Here is a 27,115-nt window from a genome sequence, read left to right as displayed (position 1 = left end):
ATATTGGAGGTGGGGACAGGCCACAAGCCACATCCTGCAGAGTGACAGCGGCCTAGAATCTCTCACAGGGCACACAGGAACATGTGGTCCAGGGCAAGGGGCTTCATCATGGCTTTGCTTTCTCCTGGAAGATGGATAGAGGAGAGAAAAGTGTTCAGGGACAGAATGATCATTCAAATATTTGTAAACAATCTTCCAAATTCTAAGGCAAGACAAAATGATCCTTAACTACTTGCATAACTATTAAAATCGACATACTTAACGGCATGCGAACACTTTCAGGCATAACGAAGCTTCCTGAGTAATCTGTGTACTACATGGGTAAACTTTTTAAAGAACCCAGCATACAATTTTACCATTTAAAATGAGAGAGGTTTGGAAGTGCTGAACCTTGGGTTTTACGGCATGCGGTTTACACTTGTCCTTGGTTAGGAAGTTTCTCTGCCCCAACCTTAAACCATAATGTTGTGCTTTAGGAAAACAAGATCTGCTCTAGGACCTGTATCTAACGGTTTCTAGGAAAAATGACGGCTGGTGCTACTCATCGACAGTGAACCCCCTGCTCCCTGAGAACACACTCATCTCATCCTGAATGAGCATTTCCACAGAGAGGCTAAGAACACGCCCGGGGGACTTCTACAATACGCTTGATAATGACAATCTTTAGTGCCCCCAAGTGGTCGTAAGTGATGTGATATCCTCAACAGGAGTCCTGTCCTGAAGGGTGGTAAAGACGGCTGGAAAATTTGATCAGAACAGGATGGTTAAACAAGAAGATATCAGGGGCAAGAGAGGGCCCAGAAAAGAATGGTTCCTTTTATGCCTTTCTTCCCATCATAAAGTTTGGCAGAAGGCGATCATATGAAATGCTGAAAATCCACTGGAATGGAGTCAGAATGCAAGCTCTTGTCCAGCACCACGGCCCCGGACAACTGCCTCCTGGAGAGAGTGAGAATCATCACCCCTGCTTGTGAAAATTCAATTAGCATGGATGTGACTTTCCTTTTAAAATTTTACAGAGTATCTGTATGAATCTTTCTGTAATTTGCTTTTTTCATTTAACACTGCGATTTTAAAGTGTTTCGTATAGACTGATGTAGTACAAATACAATTTCTGCTTAATTTCCAAGGTTAGTCAACACCAAAAAGATATAGGCGGGCAAGGGGAGACAGAGGAATATGGCTTGAAGAGGGCATCATGTAATAAATTTATTATATTTTGTTACATTTTCCACTATTCTCTTAATTCCAACTGTATACTGTATTACCAACTGCTGTTCCAGAAATAAAACGTTTTAAACATAAAAATATAAATTCTGCTTCTGAAAAGTGCATACACCTTGAATAAGAAAACATACACATAAATAACAGAAGTCAGTGACACATCCCATGCATTTGTTGTAAAATAATTTAAAATGTATGATACACTTCTCTTCCAGCCTGAAGGAAAGACATCCTGCCTTCCAAATTACTATACAACTAAAGAAGAAAATTACACAGAAATCCCTAGGAACAGGGAATGAACGATCCGAAAGCATTTTTGTGTACAGTGATAGGACATGCAGCTTTTCAGACAGCCATAGAAATTCCAGTGTAGAAACTCAAGAGTTCGCTCCAGAAATTATTTCTGTAATGGGGCTTGAATTCAGTTTTAACCAGTGGTGAGAGGCACAGTTGGTGAGCGAGCCCAGAGGGAACACTAAACGTGTATCTGACAGGCCGACAGAGGGAACTGGAGCTCCGGACTGCCCCTCCCTGCTGCCGCGACCCCATGCCGACCAGAATAGCACCTGGGAGATCTCTACTTCATCTTCACCACGACAGCGGCCCCCATGCTCTGGGCGGCCTTTCTAAAGAGGACTTCCAACTTGGATTTTGACTTACATCTTTCTTCCTTGAAATGTTGAAAACGTCAGGTAAATTGTATTGATTTTTTTTGTAGGCAGCATAATGCTCACCAGGATGAAAGCGCTGGTGAGGAGAGGCAGGGTAGTCTGAAGACGTTGCAGTGTGCTCAGCTCACCATAGATTAAAACTAAATTTCATCTGCTGCCACAGGTAACATATACCTGCCCAGTTTTTGGATGAGTATTATTTGATTTAAGTTACATGAAAAAACGCCAACGAAAGTTGCAAAAAAAGACGACTTCAAATAAAATACTTCACATTCATTTTTAAACTAAAAATAATTCCTGAAACTACATTCTGGAGAAGTAGAGAATGAGCTGAACAGGACATGTGGTGACAGCCTAGGGTTTGCTGTTATAATTACTACAAAGAGATAATCATTCTATCAAAATCAGGGACAGGTTTTCCAAGGCCAATGAAGGCTTTACTTCAGCATTTTCTAACTCAAAGTGACTTCCCTACCCCCCCCAGGGTGGCATCCAGGGGAAAGGCTCTGGGAAGGACGCACACCGCACAGGGCTCTCTGCTAGCTCTAGCAGATGAAAGACCAATTCCCACCGGACTGGCAAGTGCTGGCCACCCACAAAACGAATGCTCCCAAGTCAGGCCTCCACTCAGAGAGGCCCCCTCATTTCAACAGGAGGCTGAAACTAGTAGTTCTCAGTCTTTGTTTCTTTCCTCTTGGACGTAACAGAGGAATCTGAGTCACTCCTGAGTACTTCGTATGGCAGTGATTCTCGCCACAGATCTTGGCAAAGGGAGGTCAAATCACAGTGGTTCTCAGTTCTGACTGCAAATCAGAAACACCAGGAGCTTTAAAATATATGGCAATTCCTGGGACCTGCCCCTACGCTAATTAGATCAAAAGCTTCGGAGGAGGACCCAGGCATTTTCAAAAGTTCTCTAGACGATTCTAGTGAACGCCGGGTATCAGAAATCTCAGACAAGTCATTCAGAAGAGGCTTAACAGAATGTTGAGGAGAGTACGTGTGAGATTTGAAAAAGCTTCCCAGGCTGCTATGCACCTCCCTTCTCCCCAAATTGGGAAACACCAGTTTTAAATGAATGTGAGATGGATCTAGAACCTAATCCATAAATTCCACAAGCTTAGTCTTATTGTGACCAGCGGTTGGGAAGCTCCAAAGCTTTCCAAAACAGCTCTAAGTCTCTACAAAAGTGTTTTAAAATTGTTAGCACTATTAGAAGCCACATTCTCTCCTTGTGACCAGGATAGAACCCTGGAAGATATAAAAAACTAAAATCTATAGAAAATGGCAGGTTATTTTTAGAACAAAATACTTTAGCAGTCTCCAGCTAAATAAGGTATATAAACCAGTGTGTGTTCAACATACCCAATTCCACTCCTGCTTGCAAAATACTTTACACACGATCTTGCCAATGATCAAAGAAATTGGCCAAGAGAAACATGTGCAAAGCAAAACGAGAAATCACATTCGTGCTCTTCTATACTGATGCTTAAGCCACATTTAAAAAAATCACAAGTTCAAAAATAGAGCTCCATAATCTAAGAGTTGCCTTTTTTTTTTCAAACTTACATTTAGTGTCATCTCTATTCTTTATGAGTTGCTTGCATAGGTAGTAACAGCATGCTTTCTGGGTTAGATGGAGGCCACGCAAAACTGTTGGCATTACTTGGGGGAAAAAAAACGATTGGTCACGCCCAAAATGCAGCTGCAAAACACTCTGTGAGCTGACCACAAGGCAGTGTGAGACACTGTCCATTTAAATAAAAGCAAAGTATTTCCCCCAAAATATGTAGTTTGGTTTAGCAGTAACGTACCCTTTATGAAATTAAAGACAGTCTGCACGGTAACAGCTACTTTTTGTGTTTATGTTTATGACACAGGCACTGGTTTGTCAGCAAATTTTGCCCTTCTCAATTCCGAATAAAACGAGTTCAACGCACCTCAAAGAATATGTGTTTTATTGAAACTGTGCTTATGATTTGCATATTATCTCAAAAACCCAACCCAGAAACACTAATTGTCTTTGCATCCAATAATTATAATAACCTACACGGGACACAATAACTTTAGCTGTTCAGTAATTTGTCAGAATGAAACTTAAGGTGAGATGTCAATCTACTTTTAAAAACATGTTTATTTGAAATAAACGAGCTTTGTTCACAGCTCTTCTCTGCTCCAATTTTCCTAACGGCTGCCACTACTGTTTCCTTTACATACTGTTCCTACTTTTTTTCATGATAGCTATTTTACAGGGATGACAGTTTTTCTCTCCACTCTCCAAAAAACCCCCACTTCCAACTCATACAAACGTGGATGACCAAATTCTAATGAAAAGTGACTTCGTAACGGATTTTCAACCCCTAAGTAGTAGAGACAGCTCAGTCTGAAAAAGTGGATGTAAGAGTAAAATGCTCCAGAAGAAGGGCACTTTTGGTTTCCAGAACAGAACAGACTTGCTCAAGAGGGGCCACAAGCCTAAGCTGATTCACCAGAATCCATGTGATCTTTTTGTTCGGGAGGATTGTCCCTCCATTTAGGACATCACTGGCATCCCCTGGTTCATAGGCTGAGCTCCCAGGACTCCTGAGCCCCAGCAAATTCCTGAAGCTTTCAGCTTGCCTTTACGAGTAAAGCAGGGCCTCAACAAATGTTGGCAAAATGAACGAATGAATGATGAAAGAATGGTTACAAAAGAGTTCAGGGCAGCCTCACAGATAATACAATATTTTACCATACCACAAATACTCCCAACATCCGTTTCTATTGGTCCAGCGCAGTATTACTTAACTTCAGTTAAGCTGCTTTTAGGATGAGAAGATACAAAAAGGGTGGGAGATGGTCTTGAGATGACATGAGTTTAACAGTTTCTTTGTGCTTCCACATTATACAGGGGATTACAAAAACAAAGGTTAGGGCTGTCTTAAGGAATGATATAGCCTTAGTGCACTGGATGTTTACAGGAAAAGAAATCAAGAGTAAAAAGTTTTTTTAAAAGCAAACAAACATGCTGCACTACTGTTGGGGGTTATTTTGTGCCTACCAGGAAATGTCTGCTCTAATCGGGCCCCCCTGGTCGTCAAGCAGAAACCCAGGCCTACCATCCTGAGCAGGCGATTCTTAACCCCAAACACATATATGCTCATTGTGCCAAAGAGCAGCGGGAAAATAAAAAGAAACACCACGTCCCAAACCCTCTCAAAGAGCTGAGCTGAACCAAGTCACAATTTTCCATAAGATACTTCACACCTCAAGGACCACTTCCACATTTTGGGGCAAGTTCTCCTTTTCTGTGGCTTAAAGGTTGTACCTCGTAGCTAGGGATGAAATTCTCATTGTTCATCAGGCAGGGAAATATAATAGCCTAAAGATGTCTAAACGATGCCATAATACTTTCTGATTTTTTTTCCATTTAAATCTGAAATAAGGACTAAACTCCATAGACATACAGTTTATAGGTATTAAAATTTTATTTCTAGATCCCATGGAAAATTAAAGGAGTTTGTAGTTTGTTTTTTTTTTTAAGACACTAGTTATAATGGAAAATCCATTCCTGGAGGACTCAAGAATAAAAATATTTACCACTGTGAAAATTAAACTAGTTTCTATTAATGCTTAACTGATTACAGCCCCCCCCCAAAAGTTATTAAAACCCTTTGTGCAGTCAAACTATTTAATTCTAAAACTGTTTCAGAGCTTCAGGTAGGAGATTTCAAATGAGATTTACCTACTAAAGAAAGATGAGAGGCTCAAATCAGACATTCGATTCCTGATATTGACAACCCCATATTTGGTGTATCTTTTTCAGGAAATAAAAACGATACAGGAAAACTAGCAGTGGTTAAACAGCGATCTGGCTGTCAACGTGCTGTCGGAAGCAGTAACAATATCGAAGGCAGCCAGTTGTCGGTAGTCACACTACAGCAGAGGAGGGCAACGCTGCTTTGGGAAACCAGAGGTCTGTCCAGCAGAAGGAGGACAGTAGAGAAGTGGTGAGTCCAGGACTGAGTGCAATGGGCAACAGGCTCATGTTAAATGAATTTCATGGAGCACTAGAGTAACTTTCACAAGGCTGTACATGTGTCTTAAATATTGCAAGGGTCTAAAATTCCAGCTACCCTCAACAAAAATGGCCTCCAGACTTGCAAGTTACCTGCTAATGCTCAAATTAGCAGCAAAATAAAGTTAAGGGACCTACTGGAAACATTTCCCAAGAGGTATTCATGGAAAAAAAAGAAAAAAAAAACAAACAAAAAAAGGCAGTGCAGAATTCATAGCTATGCGTGTACATGTGTTCTAGTTACTTCACACACAGCAATACTGAAAAAGAAGACTATAAATGGATCTGTGCACCAAGAGTTCAGGAAGAAGTTGAGGAATATGATTTTTTAAAAAGTTAACATTTAATAGCATATAAACTTAGCATGCTATATTTCATGGCAAAGTGACAAATGCTATTCAAAGAGAGTCAGGACCATGACTCTCCTCACATTTTAAAAAAAAATAGAAAAAGGGGGGAAAAAAGCTAAAAATTCCCGGGATACCCCCAAAAACCTTGAAAAATTATGCATCTTGCTTATCTGTAAGATTTTTGTGAGGTTCCCTTTTTTCTAAACAAGAAATGCAATTTGCACTGACAATGCCAGATGGAACATGCTCCAATCCTGCTTGTGAGTTCTGGGTAAGAGATTAAATCTTAAGCACAAAGAAGAAATAAATGAGTTACTGAAAAGCAGTCACAACTAAGACCGACAGGCAGGATCAGAGGCGTACATGTAATACTTCGTCACACATCGCTTCAACATACCATCACTGACTTTTGGCATTAGGCAACTTCTTTCCTCTCCAAGTTTCAAGATGAGGAAACATGGGCATGCACACATGGGACAGCATGGAGCTTTCAACTTCTAACATAGGAAAAAGCAACACCAGAGGAGGAAAATGGTACAGATTCATGCATCCAGTTTAGAATCCATTTTTTTCCAGGAATCTTTCAAAGGTGTTAACTGCTCTATTACATTTCAAACTCCCAATGGCCTTAGCTACCAAATTGAGAAGGAAAAAAAATTTAACTACCAGTGACTGACTTTCTGGCCATCCAATTTTCCATCTCTTAGGACACAGCCCAAGAGGCAAGAGAGCTTATGGTACACACATCTTTGCAGATATTAAGGTAGTGAAAGACTTCATTTTTACCTCTAAAAACTTCTATCTATGGCAGGAGAAATGACAGTCACCCATAGGCCACCTTCCTCTCTAATCCTGTTACTGACGCGCATCCATCCTAGACTAGCTGAGTATATACCTGAGAAACATTAGTGTTAAAATATTGCCCTTTACAAAGACTGGTAGATGGGGCCAAAGTGCAGAAAGCAACAGTTTTCTCTCAGTTTGTTTCGCTGTTAGTGTCACAGTTTTTAGAGCTCCTGGTGCCACATGACTATCCGTAGTGAGGACAAATCCTGCTCAGATGAAACCCAAGTCAAACAATTCATCCTTCCACAGAGCACACTAATGATAGCTTAACTGGTTCACAGGTTCCAAAACCCTAGTGTCCAACAAAAGTCATTAGAGTCCTCTAGAAAGAAATATGTACAATTGCTAAAGGGACCATCCAGGGTATCGTCTACAATTATTCCAGTTAGCTTGGTATCAATGCTTTGCCTATGGCTGTTATTTGGTTCAATGGTAGAATAAGGCGACGCTTTTAACAATTTGCAATTGAATTCTCCTCTCTCTCTCTCCCACACACACACACACACACACACACACACACGCACAGACGCCCAGATATACACACATCAGGCACGTGACCCAAAAAGTACAAAACAAAAGCATAGAGGGCTTTGGTGGGAGGGACAGGGTTCTAAATAAATAAACATCTTTACAGATAAAACACTTGGGTTGCAGAAATATCACTGAGGTTTTTGAGAAGGCCGTGCAGAGGTTTGCATGCTAGAAGATAACTTTTTTGAAGACTTCTCAGCAGACTGCCTGCCTCCAGGAGACGAGGGCACTCCAGAATCTAGCTGGGAAGACTTGGACTTGCGAGCGGACAGCAGGGAATGTTTAGCAGAAGCAGGGTCCTTGGAGACAAGCTGCTCTTTTCCAACTGCGTTTGCACTCGGCTGCTGGGAACCTGGAGCCTGGTAGCCTTTCTCTGCCTTGTCATCCATGGCATTCTTACAGGCCGACTTGACAGAGCTCCCGCTGGCCTTCTTGGAGAGCAAGGTTGTCTTGCCAAGATCAGTCGACCGCCGAGTTTCCTTCTGTCTCAAGGCTGACTTGAAGAAGGACAGCCCCTTGTCCTCCGACTTGCTGTCCCTCTTCAGACCGGCCTTCATGCTCGTGTTGGGGGAGCGCAGGCTGGCCATGGAAGAGCTCCTGACATGTTTCCCGTCCCCTCGGCCCTCCCCCACCCTGGCCTGGCTCACCCTTGGGGAGTTGGGTTTGGAGCTGGAGGCTATGCTGGCTCTGTCGGAAGCCAGGCTTTGTCTGGAGCCCTCTCTACTTAAGCTCCTGTCTGAAGTCCTGCCCTTCCCAGGAGGGAAGGGGCCCCTTGAGGCAGGGCCTGAGGCTTTTTTGGCAGACGTGGAGGAAACAGTGCACGTGAGAGCAGGGGCCGACTTCTGCTTCTGGGGTGAAGGAGATGACGCGGAGTCCTGGCATTTGGGGGAAGACTCTTTTTTGGGTTGGGCGGGGACAGGGGAGGAATGGCGTCCACTGGCCCTGGAAGAGGAGTCTGCTTTGCTTCGGGAGCGGGAGGGCTTTACAGAAACTTTCACAGGAACAGGAGAAGAAGGGGACGTACTTGAAAGCGATGATTCCTGGCTTGCCAACACTGGTCTCCCCTTCCGCACACCTCTATCTGGCTCAGAAGCGCCTTTGGAGCTGGGGGATCTCTTGGTTGTGCTCTCTGGTTTCTTCGTGAGGGAGCCTGGGTGGCTGGGGGGTTTCACCTCTTTGACTGGAGAGCTGTCTACAGAATCACTCTGATCCACATAAGCAATCTGGTTATTGTTATCAAAAGGATCAGAGATGGGGGGCACACGATCCCCTTGTGCTGAGTTTTTGCTCTGTGCATCTACAACACTGGAGTTCAATTTGCGGGTGTCTGATTCGTCCTTGAACACACTTTCCATGACAGCCAGAGGGGCCCGACCCACAGCCTTGTGCTCACGTCGACTGTGACTATCGCTTGGCTCCTGGTAACTGCTGGAAAGGTTCCTCAAGCTACCAAAGCAAGAGATGGAGACCTTGTCGTCCACTGCCTCCCCGATCTTCTCCAAGGTGGAGGCGGAGGTGTGAATCGGAGAGTCCCCTGAGAATCGGGAAGGAGAATTGGAGCGCATCTGCAGCTTAGCAGACAGGGACCAAGAAGGTCGAATGCAATTTTCAGTGACGGCCAAGGGGCTGGTGACAGAAGATCTGGACGACAAGCTCTGACGCTGGACACTTCTCACGAACGGTCGAGTTGAGAAACCTCCTGAATACAGCAAAGAGAATTTTGTTAAGCTAAATGACAAAACTTGCCCGTAACATCTAAAGATGGAAGGAACATGGAAGGCAGGCAAAACTCGTGGTATGAGAGAAGCATGGCGTTCAGAGCCAGCACGTCTGGGGTTAAAGTGTGGCCATATGACTTGTACTGTCCTGAGCCCAGTTCGCTTATCTATAAGACAGGGACATTCTAACCTAGGGGTTGCCACACTCTCTCTTTACCTTCTTACTCTACGTCAGGGGTCAGCAGACTTTTCCTGTAAAGGCCCAGATGGTAAATATTTTAGACTTGTGGGCTAGCTACCTAACTCTGTCACTGTAGCACCAACACAGCCACAGGGGACACAGAAACACATGGGTGTGACTGGGTTCCAGTAAAACTTGATTCACAAACAAAGGCAGGGGCCATGTTTGGCCTGTGGGGTGCAGTGTGCTGACCCCTGTCCTGACTCACACGGCTACTCTGAGAATTAACTAAAATCTTGAAAGTCTTATGCCCAGCAAGGCACCTGGCATTCACAGATGCTGAATAAAGGTGAACTACTGACCCACCTTCTTCCTCTTACTAAGGACATCCAGGGCTCACCGCAGTGAAGTCCTGCCCGTGATTACAGAGACATTAGAGGCAGTGCTAACACCAGAACCACAACCGCTTGTCCCGCACTCAGTGCCACATGGAGGTTGGCCTGCAATCGCTGATTATCCAAGTGGACTAGTGGGAAGAACTAAAGAGACTTCGAAACAATGTACCCCTATGCAGAGTGACTTAAAACTTTCAAAGACAATATTCATAATTGCGATAATATACTCCCACCCTGAGTGACTTAAAACTTTCACAGAAAATATTGATAATTACAATATACTCCTATTTTGAATCACTTAAAACTTCCAAAGAAAATATTTTAAATTAAATTCTATACATACTTGACACCAAAGCTGTGGTATTTATACAACTGTGTCTGGATGAGATCGTACGAGATAAGCACTGTTCTCTGGGCACCGCCCAGCATCACTGTACGACGAGGATGCTTAAGAGGATATTGATTTCACCAACTGCACTGTTTAAAAATAGATTGGGGGCAAACAATGTCTAGGCTTATTGTTAAAACAGCAGTAAATTCTAAGTTTAAAGGCTGTGCTGCAAATAACCTCTACCTAAACAAGCAAAGATGCACTGCTCAGTTTTTCATAAAATGTGAGGAGCTTAGCAATTATGGCCTAATACTCTTATTTTACAAAGAGAAAAGCAAGAAGCTAGAAGAAGTGGCAGAGCCAGAGCTACGACACAGACCTCTTAGTCTGGCATCCTTCTTCCAACCTCCTGCTTTTTTCCTCCATTTCATGTTCTCAGAATTACCCATCACCACTAGAAGCAGATTACAGCGATCGAAATGCTGGCCACAGAATGAGATTTGTTGGAAGATGAGTCATCGTTCTCATTATAGAAACTGAGCTCATTCTCTCCTCCCAGCTCTCGGTGCTTTGGCTGCCTGATCCTTCCCACACCACCTGGGGGCCCCGTTAGAACTAAGGGCCGAGAGGCCATTACTCAAGCAGTAAGTTGAAGGTAAAAAAAAAATTTTTTTAAAAGAGGTCAATTTTTATCAGATTTTCAAAGTTTTCATATTACGACTATCTTCAGAATCCCTGAGAATTACTTTTATGCAGAGGCGACAGTTTTTGTCCTAGATGCTGTACTTAAAAGAATATGCCACAAATTCCTCTAAAGGTGAGCAGCTGAGAGTCAGGGAGCCTCCATACCAGGCCCAGCACAGCGACTCTTCACCAGGTGGCCCTGGGCTAATCACAACCTCACGGAGTCCCCTTACAGCTATTTTGAGGATCTTAAAAAGCACTTTGAAAAGAAACGTATACACTACTATACAGTTAGCTCCAGCCTGCACACTAGACCTTAAGAGTGGAAAATAATAAAGTGGAAGGAAAAGTCCTAGGGCGCGAGGAAAAGCAAATGCCCCCGTTTTATCAAATGTTACTTAGGATCATAACCCACAGCTATGGAGCCCCACTCTCTGAAACCCCTTTTACGTTCTCCTACAATCTTCTTGGGACTTGTTCCTAAACATGAGGGACTCTCTGCTGTGTCCATGAGTTGCCATTTTGGAAATCTGTGACCAAAACCCACACCTACCATCGTCTTCACTCCTTTCCCCGGTCATTTCCACGGACTCAGACAGCGAGGCCAGGGAGGTGCGTCTGGAAGAAGCTGCAGAGGTCACGCTGGCTTGCTTGCTCCCTGGGAGCCGGCTCACCCAGTGTTCACACAAGGAAGAGCTTGTGGAGCCTGCGGAAAAGGAAGCTGCCGTTGAGGTCAGGCCAGAATCCCAGGGCTGGCCTGCACTGCACACACTCACAGGAAGGCGCTGCCGCCTGAGCTGGCGGGCGGCTGGTGTCCTCACCACCAGGACAGCATGAACTCCCAGACTCCACACTGTGTCTGCTCAAATAACCCCCGTTAAGATGCAAAACTTAATACGGAGGGCAGGTTCCCGCACACATTTGCAGTAATAAAATACAAGCACAAGGATGGACACTTGATAAAGCAAAGTCCAAGTCTTCAGTGCTGGCAACAGAATGGAATATAGTCCATCATTCATTTATTCATTCATTCTATAAAAATGTAGTAAGCACCTACATGCCAGGCACTGTTCTAAGCACTCACAGTAATATTTCTGACACAGAGAAAGAAAATAAAGAGAGGGGTAGTGTGTTGTTATTTCCTTAGCCTCACTGTTTTGTGGCATTTTAAAATCATTTTCACAATATTAACACACACACACGCACACACAGGGCTGTATGTCAGTCTGTCCTGTCTGTTCCAAGGATGCCCGTACGTATAATTAGAGCAACAGAAGCTGCTCTTGAAATTAAGAACAGGACTCAAGTAGACCTCAAGAGGGTGTAATTTCTGAGCCTCTCTCAGACTCGGGAAAGCACTGTGGGAGAGCATTAGAGTACTGGGTTCCCGCTTGCTGTTACCAGAGTGAGCGCTACAGACAGACAGGGGTACTGGGTGGGGGTCTGACTTCAGCAGGGGGTCACTCTGCTTCAGTGATGCTTCCCTTTAGTGGCTTCAAACTTAGCCCTTGAGAGCTTCAAGGGGAGCAGGGATTAATATTCCCTACCCTGAGCACACCTGACCACGCCCCAGTCCTCTGTCATATTCTTTTAACCTCCGCATTAAGAAGCATGCGCCCCCTTGTTTGGATTGTGTGTGGATCCATCCATCTTGGGTGTAGGTATGGGTTCCTGCATTTATTAAACACAACAGACTAGATCCCATCAGGCTAAACCCAATCTATCTAATATTATTATAGCCTTCAACGCTTCCCCTAACAGAAGAGGCCACTCTTTCTGGAAAAAAGAACTATTTCTAATGGTGCTTTACCCTTTAGAAAAGGCTGTAATGTACATTTTCCTCATCTGACGAGTACACCACCCCATGAGGTAGGCACTGTTATGATACCCATATCACAGATGATAAATACGTGGCTCAGATGGGAGGTGCTCCAAGATAGCCCAACCAGAATGTGGCAAAGCCAAGTCTCCATTCCAGTTCCAGATCCCTTGTTCCCTCCTCTCTTAGAGGAGCATGCCCTGCTGCTTTTAGCTCATTCATTCATTCACTTATTCCACAAGGAAATATCCTGAGCTTACTTTGAGCCAGGCTCTACTCCACCTCCATGTGAACTCTGCTGCCCACACACTCCACTCCATTTCCTTGATTGCAATCATCTTGGTTTCCAGATTAAATGCAAATGTAAGAACTAATCTGACCAAACTGACAGAGTCATGAGACTTTCTGGAGAAGTTCTCTGCACCATTAATTATAATCTTCTGCTCTGGAAAAAACTGCCCAAGAAGAGAGCCAGCCTTACCTGCCACTGAGCTGTTGGCCGACCACGACGGTATAGCCGTCCGCCTCTGGTAGAAGAGGATGTAGGCCGTCTGCGTGCAGACCTCCTCTTCTGACAGCGGCTGCACATCGCTGTCGTCGAAGCAGTACCAGAGGCCGTCCACGGAGTTCTTACAGTGCGCTGCCAAAAGAGCCCCCCGTCAGCACAAGGATGGCTGCGCGAGCCGCTCCACTCCACCCACACACCCCACTTCTCTGGCTCGTATAATTAATTCAAGAACTTTGTAAGACTGTATGTAGTAACACAGAAAGAAGTAAGAATTCCAAATCCCATATCACACTCAGGCAAAATGTTTCAAGAAATTCCAAACTAGTCCAAATAGATGAAATTCTATTTAATCTTAGAAAACACAATATCCTTATTTAGTTAAACCAGTGGGTCTCAGCCAGGATGATTTTGCCCTCCAGGGGATATCTGGTAATGAATGGAGACATTTCTGATTATCACAAATGGGGGGATGATGCTACTGGCATCTAGCGGGTAGAGACCAGGGATGCTGCTGAACATCCTACCAAGCACAGGACAGCCTCACAATGCAGAATTATCCAGTAAGAATGTTAACAGTGCCAGAGTTGAGATATCCTGATTTAAGTATGTCATAACATTTTAGTGTTTGTTAAAAGAGATAGAAAATAAGAGAACTAGAAATAATATCAGTAACAGCAGCAGCTAATGTTTGTTTACTACTTATCATGTGCCCAGTATCTCATTTAGTCCTATGAGACTTGTTCTATCATTATTCCCATTTTACAGAGGCTCAAAAACATGAACCAGCTTGCCCAAGGTCACACAGCTGGTGAAGGCCAGGGCACAGCTCATTTCAGATTATCTAGACTCTGAGCATGCACTTACCCCTACCCTACCCTGCCTCCCCCAGGGGTGGCACCAATGATGCCCCATGGAAGTCCCCTGGCAAACTGAGAACATTTGAGTTCATCAATGCACGTGGCCTTCTCTCTAGGCCAAGTTCTGAGCCTGAGATAGAAATAAAGAGCATCCAAGTACCAGCAAGAACAGACAACTTAGTGTTCATGAAGCCACATCATCCTATAAGGATATATCACAGGGCATGATAAGCTTGATCTAGAAAGGTACATGCTTATCCTACTTTCTAAAATACCCATTTACTGGGCTGAGAATAAATGAGCACTAGAATATTTAGCTGAATGCTAGAAGAGACTCACCATGGCCCCAGGGGCAGGGCACATAAGGTCCTGAGAGGCACCACGAGTGACCCCTTCAATAGGCCCCAAGCACTTCTGCAAGTATGGAACCCTAAGAGAGGAAAGGGAGCCAGGAAAGGAAGGACCATACCAGACAGGTCCCGAATAAGAAGAGCAGAATACGAGCCTACGATTGTAGGGAGGAAAGTCATGTGCAGCTATGGCCTCCCTAGAACTAGAAAGGGAGAGAAACGGAGATACAAGCAGCAAATGGAGCTAGTACAACAGCGACTGTTTGGTCAATGGTGGCGAGTCAGGCTTGACGGATCGCTGACCCAGCTGGTGAGGTGGCTGCTATTTCTGGAGGGAGAGTGGGAGCAGAAGTGTAAGGGGCAACATGCCAGGCCCCGTGAGGCAGGCATGACCCCTTCTGGCTCACTAACGTGGTCGCCAAGTTAGAGTAAGGTTCCTCGCCTGGGGTCACGGAGCTAGGAAGGTGTGTGCAGCTTCTAACCCAAGCTTCTCTCCCCAACTTGTCCTGCCTCCAAGGTAGTTGTGGGTTTTCAGAGATTTTCCAGTCTATTCTACATAAAGAGCAACGTGATAGTTAAAACCTAGCACTGTCCTATTTTTCTCAACAATTTCTTGCCAGAAACTACACAACACGCCAGTGCATATTTTCCTGAGAAACAGCGTTATACATGGAAGATGCATTCTTTACCCAGGCTGAAGGTGGAAGAACACCAACCAGGGACTCCAGCCAGCAAAGGCATTACTACACCAGCTAATGAGTGAAATTAAATTACTTCTAAATCTCTCACTTCTAAGAGTCCATGAGTATATAACTCTATGACTCAGTCTCAAAGAACACAGATATGACTAGTAATGCCACAAAAGCAAAGATCCAGCTAGACACACAACATTTATTATACAAGTGGCCCCCAAAAAATATAAATATAAAATATGCAAGACACAAAATATACTATTATCAGAATTTAAATTTGCTTTAAATGAAAAGACAAGGTGAAATACATTTAAACATTTAATTAATATTAACTTTGTCTTCTATGGACTGAGAGGATCTTTTGAGCTTCTCTATCTCCTCTTCCTCCTTGACAGTGCTTCCTAGGGCAAGCAGAGGCAATCCACACTGCTCCACTATGAGACACAAAGTTGGGATCATTCCTCTCACAAACAATTGTTGCTGGCAGCATCTACATATTGCAGAACTTGAACTGGAAGGGTTTCAAAAATAAAAGATTATCGTATCCAGTGACGCTCTGCATCCCCCACCTCCCGTGGGGAGAGGTTAGAGGGTGTGCTGGGCTGACGCGGGGTTGGGGGCTTGACGGGCTCCTTTACCTTGGTGGTGGAGGTCTCGGGGCTAACTGCGAGGGAAGAGCCTCAGAGACTGAAATACCAACTGGAAGAGCCCACCCTCCTCCACCTCCCCCGATCTTTACGAATCACTAGCACCCTGGAGTCTTGTTGCAGAAACCACTGAATTAATGAAGGAAAAAAGTCCCTGAGAAGCATACATGCCAAATATGCTGAGCATGAAGAATGCAGAAACCCGAGTCCTGGCCTCCCATACAGACAGCTAAATTAACAGTGATTCCCTCACATCAACTCCACATACTCGGGTGTCCAAGTAAGAACCCCCAAATCTACCTGCCTCCCCCACGTCCCGGTATGCCCTTAACTCAATAATTCTATTTCTGAAACTCGATCTCACTGAAACACAGAACTAAAATACAGAAGATACAAATATGCACAGAGATGTTCATTAGCACTATATGCAAAGTTAAAAACCAGAAACAATACATGTATTCAACAATGGGGAACGGTTATATAAAGTCAGAGTTCTATCAACAGAATATTCTGTGGTCATTAAAAACAGTGTTTATGAAAATCAAGCATCTCCCACATTAGCCCCTAAGGTCCTCACTGCAGGCAGCAGGCTGCTCCTCCTGTCCCTCCAGGAAGAGAGTGCTCTGACCACTGTCTCCTCTGGCCCCCTACTCTACCACTGTTCACACTTCCACACAGAACCTATTACACGTCACTCCTCCTTCATTTCATTTGTACCCACATCCCCCTCCTTGATTACACTCTTGGAAGGTAGAGGTTGGGACCTGTTCGTTTCCAATGTGCCTCTCATATGGTACAACCCAGTGTAAGCTATAGAGGAGGTGCTCTGGAAATGTTCACCTAAACCCAACATGCCAGTATAATCACAAGTGTAAAATAATGGCAAAAACCTACGGAGAAACACTGGAAGGAAACACCAGACATCAAAATGTTACCTACATACAATGAGATATTATTCAGCCTTAAAAAAGGAAATTCTGACATAACGTGGGTGAATCTTAAAGACATTATGCCAAGTGAAATAAGCCAGTCACAAAAGGACACATTCTATATGATTCCATTTATCGGCAGTATCTAGAGTAGTCAAATTCATAGAGACATAAAGAATGGTGGCTGCCAGGGGATAGGGGGAGGGGGCAATGGGAGTTATTGTTTAATGGATATGAAGTATCAATTTGAGAAGATAAAAAAAGTTTTAGAGCTGGATAGTGGTGACGGTTGCACAAAGATGTAAACGTGCTTAATGATGCTTAACTGTATACTTAAAAATGGTTATAATGGTAAATTTTGCTACGTATACTTTACCACAATTTTTCAAAATGTTGCCAGTGGTTATTTTTGAGGGATAAACCCAGGGATGACAGCACTGTTCTTTCCAACTCTCTCTAGTCAATGAGCACTGCTGCTTTTACAAATGAAAAAGTAAATTCAACCTTAAAAGAAAAAGAAACACTCTTCCAAGTCGCTTTAAAGATACTATAAAAGTGGTTCACAATCACTTCAAACAAGGGAGAAGCTAGAACCTCGAGGAAGTGGATCGAAACGTTAACTAAGAAGTGCAGGAGAGAGAAACACAAGTCTGCAGCGACCCAGACGACGCTCTCTCTCTGCACACACCATTGCCCGATCAGGTCAGACAACCACCGGATGGTCCCACTCAGGATAAGGGGAAGAATTCCGTTTCTCTGTTCTTGGACGGAGATCCAGAGGATGAAAACTGCCCTCATAGTTGGCATTCCGCCTACTGGAAGAGAAAGTGAGGTTCTAAAGCAAAGTGATCCTGTCACAAGCAAAACACATCTGAAGGAATGGTCAGCACAGACACCCAGCCTCTCGCACTGCAGACCTGTGTAGTGCCCCCCTTGCATGGTGCCATGATGATTGCACACAGCATACAGGTCATAGATGTAGTCCTCAGGATCCCTCCCGAGTCCATAGGGACGTCTCCACGGAGACCAATGGGATGGCAAACTCCAGCTGCTCTGGCTCCTCTTAACCACATGAGGTGTCATGTCCAGGCCAGTCAAGGGGAACTTGACCATGTTCTGAAGTTTCATACGCCTGTCTCCTTCCTGTTGCAAGAAGAAAGAAGAAAAACAAGTTCTGATGATATTTTCACGCAAGCAGATGGTAGATCAGTTTAGCGTGGAATGCAGACTCTATCAGCTGAAGTGGGTTAGAATTACCTATCTGATGTTTCCCAAGACACATACAAAATAAGGAAACAGACTAACAGTTTTAACTATCTGGAGGAACAGGTTTTAACGTCACCAAAAATGGACTCAACAAGGATCTACATATAAGGGGTAACGAGCCTCTCTGGGTCTTCATTTCCTTATCTGATGAAGAGTTTTTAGGTTTTTGACTCACAAAATGACAATTTCAGGTGATTCATCCTGACACTTGTCACAGAGGCATGCGTGGCAAGCAACAGAGTAATAAGACACGTGAAGGGCAAAGCACAGAGCTGGCCTAGAACAGCCATTCAGTAAGCAGTGCCTCTTTCCTCCCCAGCTCCTCCAGCAAGGACATTAAGTTAACAGTGACTTAGCTTAATCTATTCATTTAGCTGACAATCTTGGGTAATCTGTATTTTTCATTAAGCCCACTGGGAAATCCTTTGAAATCCAATCATCAGTTGAATAGATATTTACTGACTGTTTCCTGCGTCTATGGAGCTTTAAAAAAATTAACTGGGCATGGATAATGCCCACTCCAAGGAGCTATGATCTACTAAGAGAAGAAAAATTTTCACGAGAGAGGTAGGGTGGGCCCTGGATGGTCAGGAAGGTCAGGCTAAAGAACTGGATCCTGTTCCGTAGTCAAGAGGGAAGCAGCCAGGCTTTGAGGGAGGAGGTGATGTAGTCAGAGTTGTGAGTGGAGAGCCGCATGCGTGTGCACAACACATGGAAGAAAGGAAAGAGTACTGTAGGTTAAGAGACCAATCAGAACACACTGCAAACGCAACCAGCTGGAAAGTATGACAAGTCTGAACTGGCAGGTCACAGCAAGAACGGGGAGAAAGAGACACAAACAGAAGTCAATGAACGGAGAGGCACAACCAAGCTGAAGAGGTGACTGCCTAGATGAGAGTGACAAGAAAGAAGAGTCAAAGATGACACTGCAGTTTGAGTCTGGGGTGCTGGAATGGTGACGATATGCCTTCAAAAGAAACAGAAAGCAAAGGGAAAATGTGTGTGTGGAAGGAGACAGGGAAGGCTGGGGTCTAAACCCTCAACCAGCCATCCACCTGTGGATCCCAGTGGAAATATGCAGTTGGGACACTCAAAGCAAATGCCCATTCTTGACTACTACAGGAGCTGGACCCCAAACCTGTGTGTGAAAGCCCCAGCCCTGGAGACCATATGCGTGCCACCTCTGACACCTTCACGTCATCAGCAAGTCCTAAGCATCTCTCAAATCTATTCAGGTCTCTCCACCTCCACTGCCACAACTCTATTCCAAGCCAGGAGCATCCCTCCCACATGGATGACCACAATGGCCTCCTTCAGATCTCCCTGTCTTCATTCTTGTGGCCTCTAAGTCTCACACAGCAGGCTGAACGGTCTCTTCAAAACACAAATTTGGTCATCCTGCTTCTTTGCTTAAAACCCTCATCAGAATCCCACCCTGCCGACAAGGTCTGCTTGGATGACCAGCCCCTGCCCACCTCTTCTACCTCCCCTCACTCCTTTCTCCCACCCTCTGGAGCTCCAGCCAAGTGGGCCTACGTGCAGCCTCCTGTACATGCTTTGCACCCACTGCTCCCTCTGCCACTACGCATGTGCAGCCCTGCTTCCTCCTCGCCTGGTAAAAGCCTACTCTTAATCCTTCAGATACAAACCCTGCGAAAGCCGGGCCTCAGAGACTCATGTAACATTTACCTCCCATGCACCTCTCTTACAATGGGGCTGCCCAGGATAGCCCTATCTTTAGGGAATAGACAGGCTTTTTGGAAAAACTGACTCACAAAGCCATACAACTCAAAGCAGATCTTCTTTGTATATATTTATGACTCATCTCCCCAACTACACAACAGCTCCTTGGGAGCAGGTCGACAGCTGTTATTACTTTAGGTAGAAATAGAATTCTACGCACTCACAGAAAGGAGCTCTACTTTTTTTTTAATCCCAAAGTACACTTACCTAAGCACAACATTTACAAACCTAAAGCAAACCCTCAAGAACAAGTAAAATATCTGCAGTATGAACTAAAATGTTTAGGATTTAGAGTCACAGGAGCCCAAATGTTGCTTTGGGAAAGAACAAAACATGACCCCAAACACAGGGGCAGAGAGATGTGTTTCTAACAACACAGACAAACCACTGGATCAGGCAGGGACACCAAAGAACCCCACACAGCCCACCAGCAGGGGGCATAAGAAACTTGGTCACAGCCTTTTTGCCTATGACAGAGGATTTCCTTACCTGTCGAAATCTCTTTAGATGTATAATAAGCACATCAGGCAGGGTCCAGAGGCTTAACGTAATGCTCCCCTGCTGCAGCTGCTTACAGTGTGGGCAACGCCAGGCGTCATCCGGGGCAAGCTGAAAACAAGGAGCACGACTTCCGTTAAGTGCCACTTTAGGCAAGACTTTCTTACAGGAGACAGCTGGACGCACTTCCTGGCCAGGGCACGGTCAACTCAGATTCTCTCTGGAAACTACATATGATGGAGTCAATGGAAAACACAATCAAAAGTGGCACCTGGGCAGAGTTGGCACCCAGATGTTTGCTGAATAGGTTACCTCTCAAAAAGGAATGACTAAATAGGTAAATATTTACAAAGAGGATGTTAAATGCACAGAAGCACCTCACACTCAGCATACTCCCAAACTAACTCACTGCCTTTCCATCAATATAGTTCCCCTTTCTCTTCCTTCTGTATGTCCCACCTCAGCAAATACCACTACCACCCACCACAAGCAGAACACAGGTAGTTATCCCAAACCCTCAAACTCTGTCCTCTTCCTCCTGCTCCACATCCATCCAAAGTAATACTCTCTGCCATTTCTGATACCTGTTTCCTCCTCTCCAATCCCACTAACACTGCCTTAATTTAGTCCTCGCTCATTCTCTTACCTGGACTTCTTCAAGTGTCTTAACTGTTCTCTCTCCCCCAAGCACTGAACTGCCCCAACACTCCTCCCCCTCCTGCTGTCAACAAGACCTTTCTAAATGTCAATCTCAGGCCTCAAATCCACGCATGTCATCTCTGTAGGGAAGGGTTTCAGGATGGGCACACATTTTAGAGGTACCAATAGGCATGTCTGGTGAGAGATTTTAAAAAGCCACTCTGGAGTTTAGAAGATGCATTAGATCTGAAACCATCAACCTGATGAGGTAAAGGAAGCATTGGGAATGGATGGCAATGTCCACCATGATGGAAGAGAAAGAAAGAAGCCAAGAATAGAATCTTGGGGAATGCCTGTTTCTAAGGGAAATACAAAAGTTGAGAAACCACGAGAACCTGAGGGTGCATAGGCAGAAAAACAGGCACATCAGAAGCATTCCCTTTTATGCATACTAAGAAAACAGAGTGGCGAGAACAGGATGGTTATCAGCACCACATCCTATGCAGAGGTTAAAAGCAGACTGAGCAGAGGCCATGAGGAAATGAGGAAACGAGGGGCCACTGAGAACTTCAGAGAGCAGTGTCAGAAATGCAAGTCAGAGAGACGACACAAGGTTTGGAAAGGAAGGAGAGAGGACGGGAAAAGAGCTGAAACCACTAACGGTGAAGTTAGGCAGAAAAGAGGAAGAGAAACACTGGCGAGGTAATTTAAAAGGGAAGCAGAATGGAAGAATTTTCTTTCAAGACAGGGGGACCCAGTCATGTTTGTAGGAAAGGTGGGAGGGACAGAAGTTTGGGTGGATGAAAGTGAATCAGAAAGTTAGACTGAAGGGACCTAAACTGTCATCTCCTAAGTCCACATCTGTGTGACATAATAGTCTACAAACGTGGCCATCCAGCCCAGTGCTTCTGGTAAAGGAGCAGGCTGTTATTTATTTTCAATTTCCAATACATTACAAACACACACTTTTCTAAGATGCAATAAGAATGTCATGACAATGTCTGACAGCTATGATGGTTTCTAAAACACTTCTCTGATTTTTGTACTTATCTTGTTGTAAACTGTTAAAAAGAGCTCCCAGACCCACAGACCACACTTTGAGCATCGCTGGTCTAGCTAACTCTGCCTAGCAAATGAAGGGGAGCTATCTCAGGAGGCAGCTACTCCATTTTCATAGTCTGTAACCAAGTCCTTCTTCATATTAAGACAAAATCTCTCCCTGTAATTTCCAATCTTTAAGTTCTGCTTTTTAGAAAAAATTAAGCCCAATCTCTCATCCACAGACAGTCCTTCAGGCGCCTGCAAGTAACTATCGGATCCCCACTGAAGGCCTCCTTTGTCACAGTACATGCAGTGAGTCCTGATTTCCAGATGCACCGTTCCTTATCCACTCTCTCTGCCTGTGCCCCAGTTTGTCAGTCTCCTAACAGCGAACATTTAAGTACTGAAAAGAGCAGCACTATCATCATCTGAGCGCTGGACAGGACTCCTAAGGTAGCATGACAGTGGCTGACACCCACACAACACTGCTGGTCAATACTGAGCTCGCAGACAACTAGACCCTCAAGTTATTGCCACACGGCCTACTGCGAAGTCTCCCCTTCTCCCCTTCTATGTTTGTACTGTTATTTTTGGACCCAGTGACTGACCCTCCCAAGTAACACTCATTCATTCATTCATTCCAGTCTAAATTTATTAGATGTTTTCTATGTGCCAGGCACTGCTAGAACCATGCCAAGTGCCTTCCCACCCCAGGGCCTTTGCTTCCTTTATTTACTTGTTTATCCCCACTAGACTGTAAAGAGCCTGAGGGCAGAAACGGCAGCTGTCTTGTTCCCTTCTCTATCTGCAGTACCCAGCACGTAGTATGTGCTCGATAAACATCTACGGAACGAGTGAGTCCCTACTAAAACGCATCATCCCCCTAGATCAGTGGGATGTTTTATAGAATACGAATGCTGCCATCTATTAGATCTGCTCACTTTTAGCCTTTGTGACATTTTCAAACATCTGCCAAATCAATTTTTAAAAAGTGAAATAGGATAAGGTGCTACACAGAGGATGTAATCAACCAGTTTCAAAGCCAACTATTTTATATAAGCCCCAAACTGAAAAAAGATGTCTTATGAAAAATTATTAAAGGAACTAGCTATGAACAGCTCAGGGCTAATGTTCCTCAAAAAAATATAAAAAAATAAAAATTAAAAAATTAAAAATTAAAAAAAAAAGTGAGCAGTAACAATTGGTGGTTAAAATTATGGTCCTAAACATCAACTCAAGATTGGATAGGGGCCAGCCCCGTGGCCGAGTGGTTAAGTTCGCAAGCTCCTCTGCGCCGGCCCAGGGTTTCGCTGGTTTGGATCCTGGGTGGAGACATGGCACCACTCATCAGGCCACACTGAGGCAGCGTCCCACATGCCACAATTAGAAGGACCCACAAGTAAAATGTACAACTACGTACTGGGGGGACTTGGGGAGAAAAAGCAGGAAAAAAAAAAAAGAAGATTGGTAACAGTTGTTAGCTCAGGTGCCAATCTTTAAAAAAAAAAATTGGATAAACTCCATGTGGTCTAGTCAAGGTTTCTCAAAGTGTATCAATTGGGAGAGTTTTAAAGCCTAAGCCTGGGCCCCATCCACAGAGACATTTATCCATCTATCCGTCCATCATTTCAGTCAAATATTTACTGAGTCCCTACTACCTGCAAAGCACTGTGCTAAGTGGTCCAGAGCATGCTGTCCAGTAGAACTTTCTGTCTATATCTGCACTGTCCAACACGAGAGCCACTAACCACGTGTGTCTATTGAGCACTCAAAATGTGAATAACAAAACTAAGGAACTGGATTTTTAACTTTAATTAAGTTTAAATTTTAAATAGCTCCTACCACCTATGTCCCTAGCACCAAAAAAGTTGAGACTCACTGGTCTAGTTACTAAGGAAAATAATTTTAAATCTCTAAATTGAAACATAATATAAATTTATCAAAATTTATCAAAAATTTATCAATTTATCCAAAAAGGAAAAAAAGAATTAACTAGAAAGGTTCATTTCTAGAGCATTTCAGTTAATCAAGGTTTTCTGGAAACTTACACTACTTTTTGTTAAAGCCCTAAAAGGAATAATAATAAGATGTCCATTATGTGTATAGAACTGTATGTAAATGAAAAAATCCCGGAGAACTTTTTGGAGCATAATTTGTTCCTTCATTGTCATCTTGCCATGCCCCCCTCCCTACCACCCTCCCCACCCAAGAAATGCTGCCCAGTCCTTACCCGTTCCTCTTTGGTGTAGAGTTGGAAACACTGGGATAAAGTGCAAGTTTGAGGCTGATGATGACGCTCCCTTTGCAGACGGACACTTTCTGCATCAGGAATATACTCATCTTCAGTATTTACAAACAAGCTATAATTAGGGGGGTAAAAAAAGCATTGTTATCAGAGACCATCTTGCAAAACGGACACAAAAATAAAATCGCAACTTCACAATGTAACCATAAATTCATAAAAAAAGAGTGTATAAGAAAGCAAAAGCGGTAAGCCAACTTTTCTATGTTCCTAAATGTGCATGAAAAGTTCTCAATCTATAAAGTCATTTTCAAGAAATAACCTGCAGCTGGTTTTTCTGGGATTGGCCATCAACTGTGCTGATTAATTCATATACTATTGTCCTTTGTCTCTAGGGGCATTTGACAGAACTTACTAGAGTTAATGGGCCTGTAATAAAAATCAAAGTAACTGGACCTATACAGTAGTTAATGAATATACAGCTTCTGTCTCATTAGCAGCAAACAAATGTTCTAAGGTTTGGGAGCCAGACAACACAATGTATAGGAAAGAAAGAATAAACTGCTTACATAAAGGATTAGCACTACACTTGGATACTTAGCTAAAGAAAACAGAGATTTGTGTTTCAGCTAATTTGAAAGATCAAAGGTATACCACTAAAATGATCATTAAAACAATGACTCTATAAACACTAAGTAAAAAAATACTCACAAATCTTTTGTCTCCTTGTCCCATTCTACCACTAATTTCACATGAGCAGTGCCACCTGGTCCACAAGATTTTAATGCCCTATAGGATGGGGAGGGGAGGGGAAGGAAGTCACACATTGTTTTCTAAATAAACGGATTTTACTTAAATATGATTATGTCATATCTGAAATTGGAAATCACAATGTGATTACTGAAAATCTTCATCATCATTCTCCATCAGAAAATGGTTCTAGCAAGGCCATTATAATGTCATATTTAATAACTAGGTTACAATTGGACTGAAAAATCCTTAAACTAAAATGTCCACATAGAAACAGAGATTGGAAGAAATCCAGTATCATGTTATAAGGCTGCCCACAATCACTCCTAGATGTTCTTTATGACCTTTCCAACTTTTTGTCCCATTTCTCACCACCCCAAACAGAGACAGGACAACGGTCCCTCTGGGAACAAAGCCTGCTCCTGCCCCTCTCCACCTCCCCCCATATACATGCCTAGTCCTCGGACTATGCCCATGCCAATCTAAGCAACGTGCTCCCTGCAAGGCACCATGCAAGTTCCACCTCCTTCCTTCCTAAAGCCCCCCAGTTCCTTGGCTCACTGCCATCTCCTGAGAAACTCTTGCAGCACTAATAGTCAACGTTACCAAAATGCAGACACTACAATATTTGCTGAAAATATCGTTACAATAAAAACAATAATGGTTTTATACTTATGTATCCATATATGTGCAGTGAATATATATACATATATATACACACACACATACATCTCTTTTTTTTTTTTTGAGGAAGATTAGCCCTGAGCTAACATCTGCTGCCAATCCTCCTCTTTTTGCTGAGGAAGACTGGCCCTGAGCTAACATCCGTGCCCATTTTCCTCTATTTTATATGTGGGACGCTTGCCACTGCATGGCTTGACAAGCGTTGCCATGTCCGCACCTGGGATCCGAACTGGTGAACCCCGGGCCGCTGAAGCAGAACGTGCAAACTTAACTGCTGCGCCACCAGGCCAGCCCCCACATATCTCTCTTTTTTTTATCAATAGAGTAGAGTGTTTTCATGTAACAGAAACATGTAGAAAGCACAGAGGTGGCAGAGTAGAGTAACTAAATCTACCAGAGGGCAGGGAAGGAAGGACAGTGCAAAGAAAGACTCAAAGGAAAGGAATTTATCAACAGAGGAAACCACACATGCAAAGACACACATAACCCAGCATCACACGTGCAAATCGTCCTCAGGACTCTGATATTGCTGAAGGTTTAAGATGCTGGGGAGAAGAAGAGCGAGGCCTGACAAAAGGGAAGTAATCAGAGTTCAAACTGGAGAACCTCACACACTGTGGAACATAGGCTTTTTCTTTTAGGACACAAGTTACCATTTAAGGATTTCAAGGAGCAAGTGGTATAAATAGAATTCTACTTTAGAAAACTTCAATCTTGGTGACTATGAAAGTGTAATTCATCTGTAGTCCTGGGACACATATGAATTTACTTTCTTAACATGAGTCCTCCAGGCTTATCTGATTTCAAAAAAGATCATTGAACTTATCATACTCAAATAGGAATCAAAAAGTAAAATAAGTACTGAATTTCTAAATGAGCCTGAGGAACCTACCACATTTATGTGGAAATTATACCAGACATCACTAGATATTATACATGAGTATGTATGAAATTCCACAAGGTGATTTTTTTTTTTTTACCTTTCTACCGTTGGGTGGCACAGGGGCTGCTCCTCTTGGGGCAGTAAGTATGTTATTCCCACAACACTGACCACACGCAAACTGAATGGACACACCTGTGTCAAACAGTAAAGGAGAATTAGACTGAATTTCTCTTCAAGGGCATCTGTTTCACAGTGGCATTTCCAAAACACATTAGAGGGACAGCAAACTGTTTTGCAAAATTCTGTTAGGTTGTGGAGCCACTCTAATGTACTTCAAATATGATTTACCCAAATGCAATTTACATACCAAATATGTTATGCAGCACAAGTAATATGTTACCGCAGCTGGACACTAACTTAATGTAAGTCTTCCATGGATACCTTAATATAGGAATCATAATTTTGAAATATAAAGACAGATGTTCCACAAAAATCTCTCCAAGCTAATCATGTGCTGATCTTTATTAGACAAATATTATAAAGGAATACCCAGCAGTTCAAGGAAAATCTTGCAGTGGC

General features: G+C 43.6%; 1 protein-coding gene across 3 annotated transcripts in view; it reads right to left on the bottom strand.

Annotated features, from left to right (window-relative positions):
* Positions 1-1,184: 1,184 nt before the first annotated feature.
* USP31 (ubiquitin specific peptidase 31) overlaps positions 1,185-27,115 on the bottom strand; it is a 73,530-nt gene continuing 47,599 nt past the window's right edge. The window contains exons 9-16 of one of the 3 annotated variants that reach the window (XM_008536259.2): positions 26,634-26,728; positions 24,931-25,008; positions 24,208-24,337; positions 20,289-20,408; positions 17,708-17,933; positions 13,289-13,447; positions 11,542-11,694; positions 1,185-9,378 (exon numbers count right to left, since the gene is read on the bottom strand). In XM_008536259.2, the coding sequence (XP_008534481.2) occupies positions 7,808-9,378; positions 11,542-11,694; positions 13,289-13,447; positions 17,708-17,933; positions 20,289-20,408; positions 24,208-24,337; positions 24,931-25,008; positions 26,634-26,728 (2,532 nt within the window). In that variant the 3' untranslated portion in view covers positions 1,185-7,807. The remainder of the gene's footprint in view (positions 9,379-11,541; positions 11,695-13,288; positions 13,448-17,707; positions 17,934-20,288; positions 20,409-24,207; positions 24,338-24,930; positions 25,009-26,633; positions 26,729-27,115) is intronic. The other 2 variants (XM_070568332.1, XM_070568333.1) reach the window with 2 other exon arrangements.

The sequence above is a fragment of the Equus przewalskii genome, chromosome 12 (genome assembly GCF_037783145.1).
Source record: "Equus przewalskii isolate Varuska chromosome 12, EquPr2, whole genome shotgun sequence".
NCBI classification, from domain to species: domain Eukaryota; kingdom Metazoa; phylum Chordata; class Mammalia; order Perissodactyla; family Equidae; genus Equus; species Equus przewalskii.
Note: the sequence above shows the minus strand (reverse complement) of the source record. Positions and strands in the feature narration are given on the sequence as shown.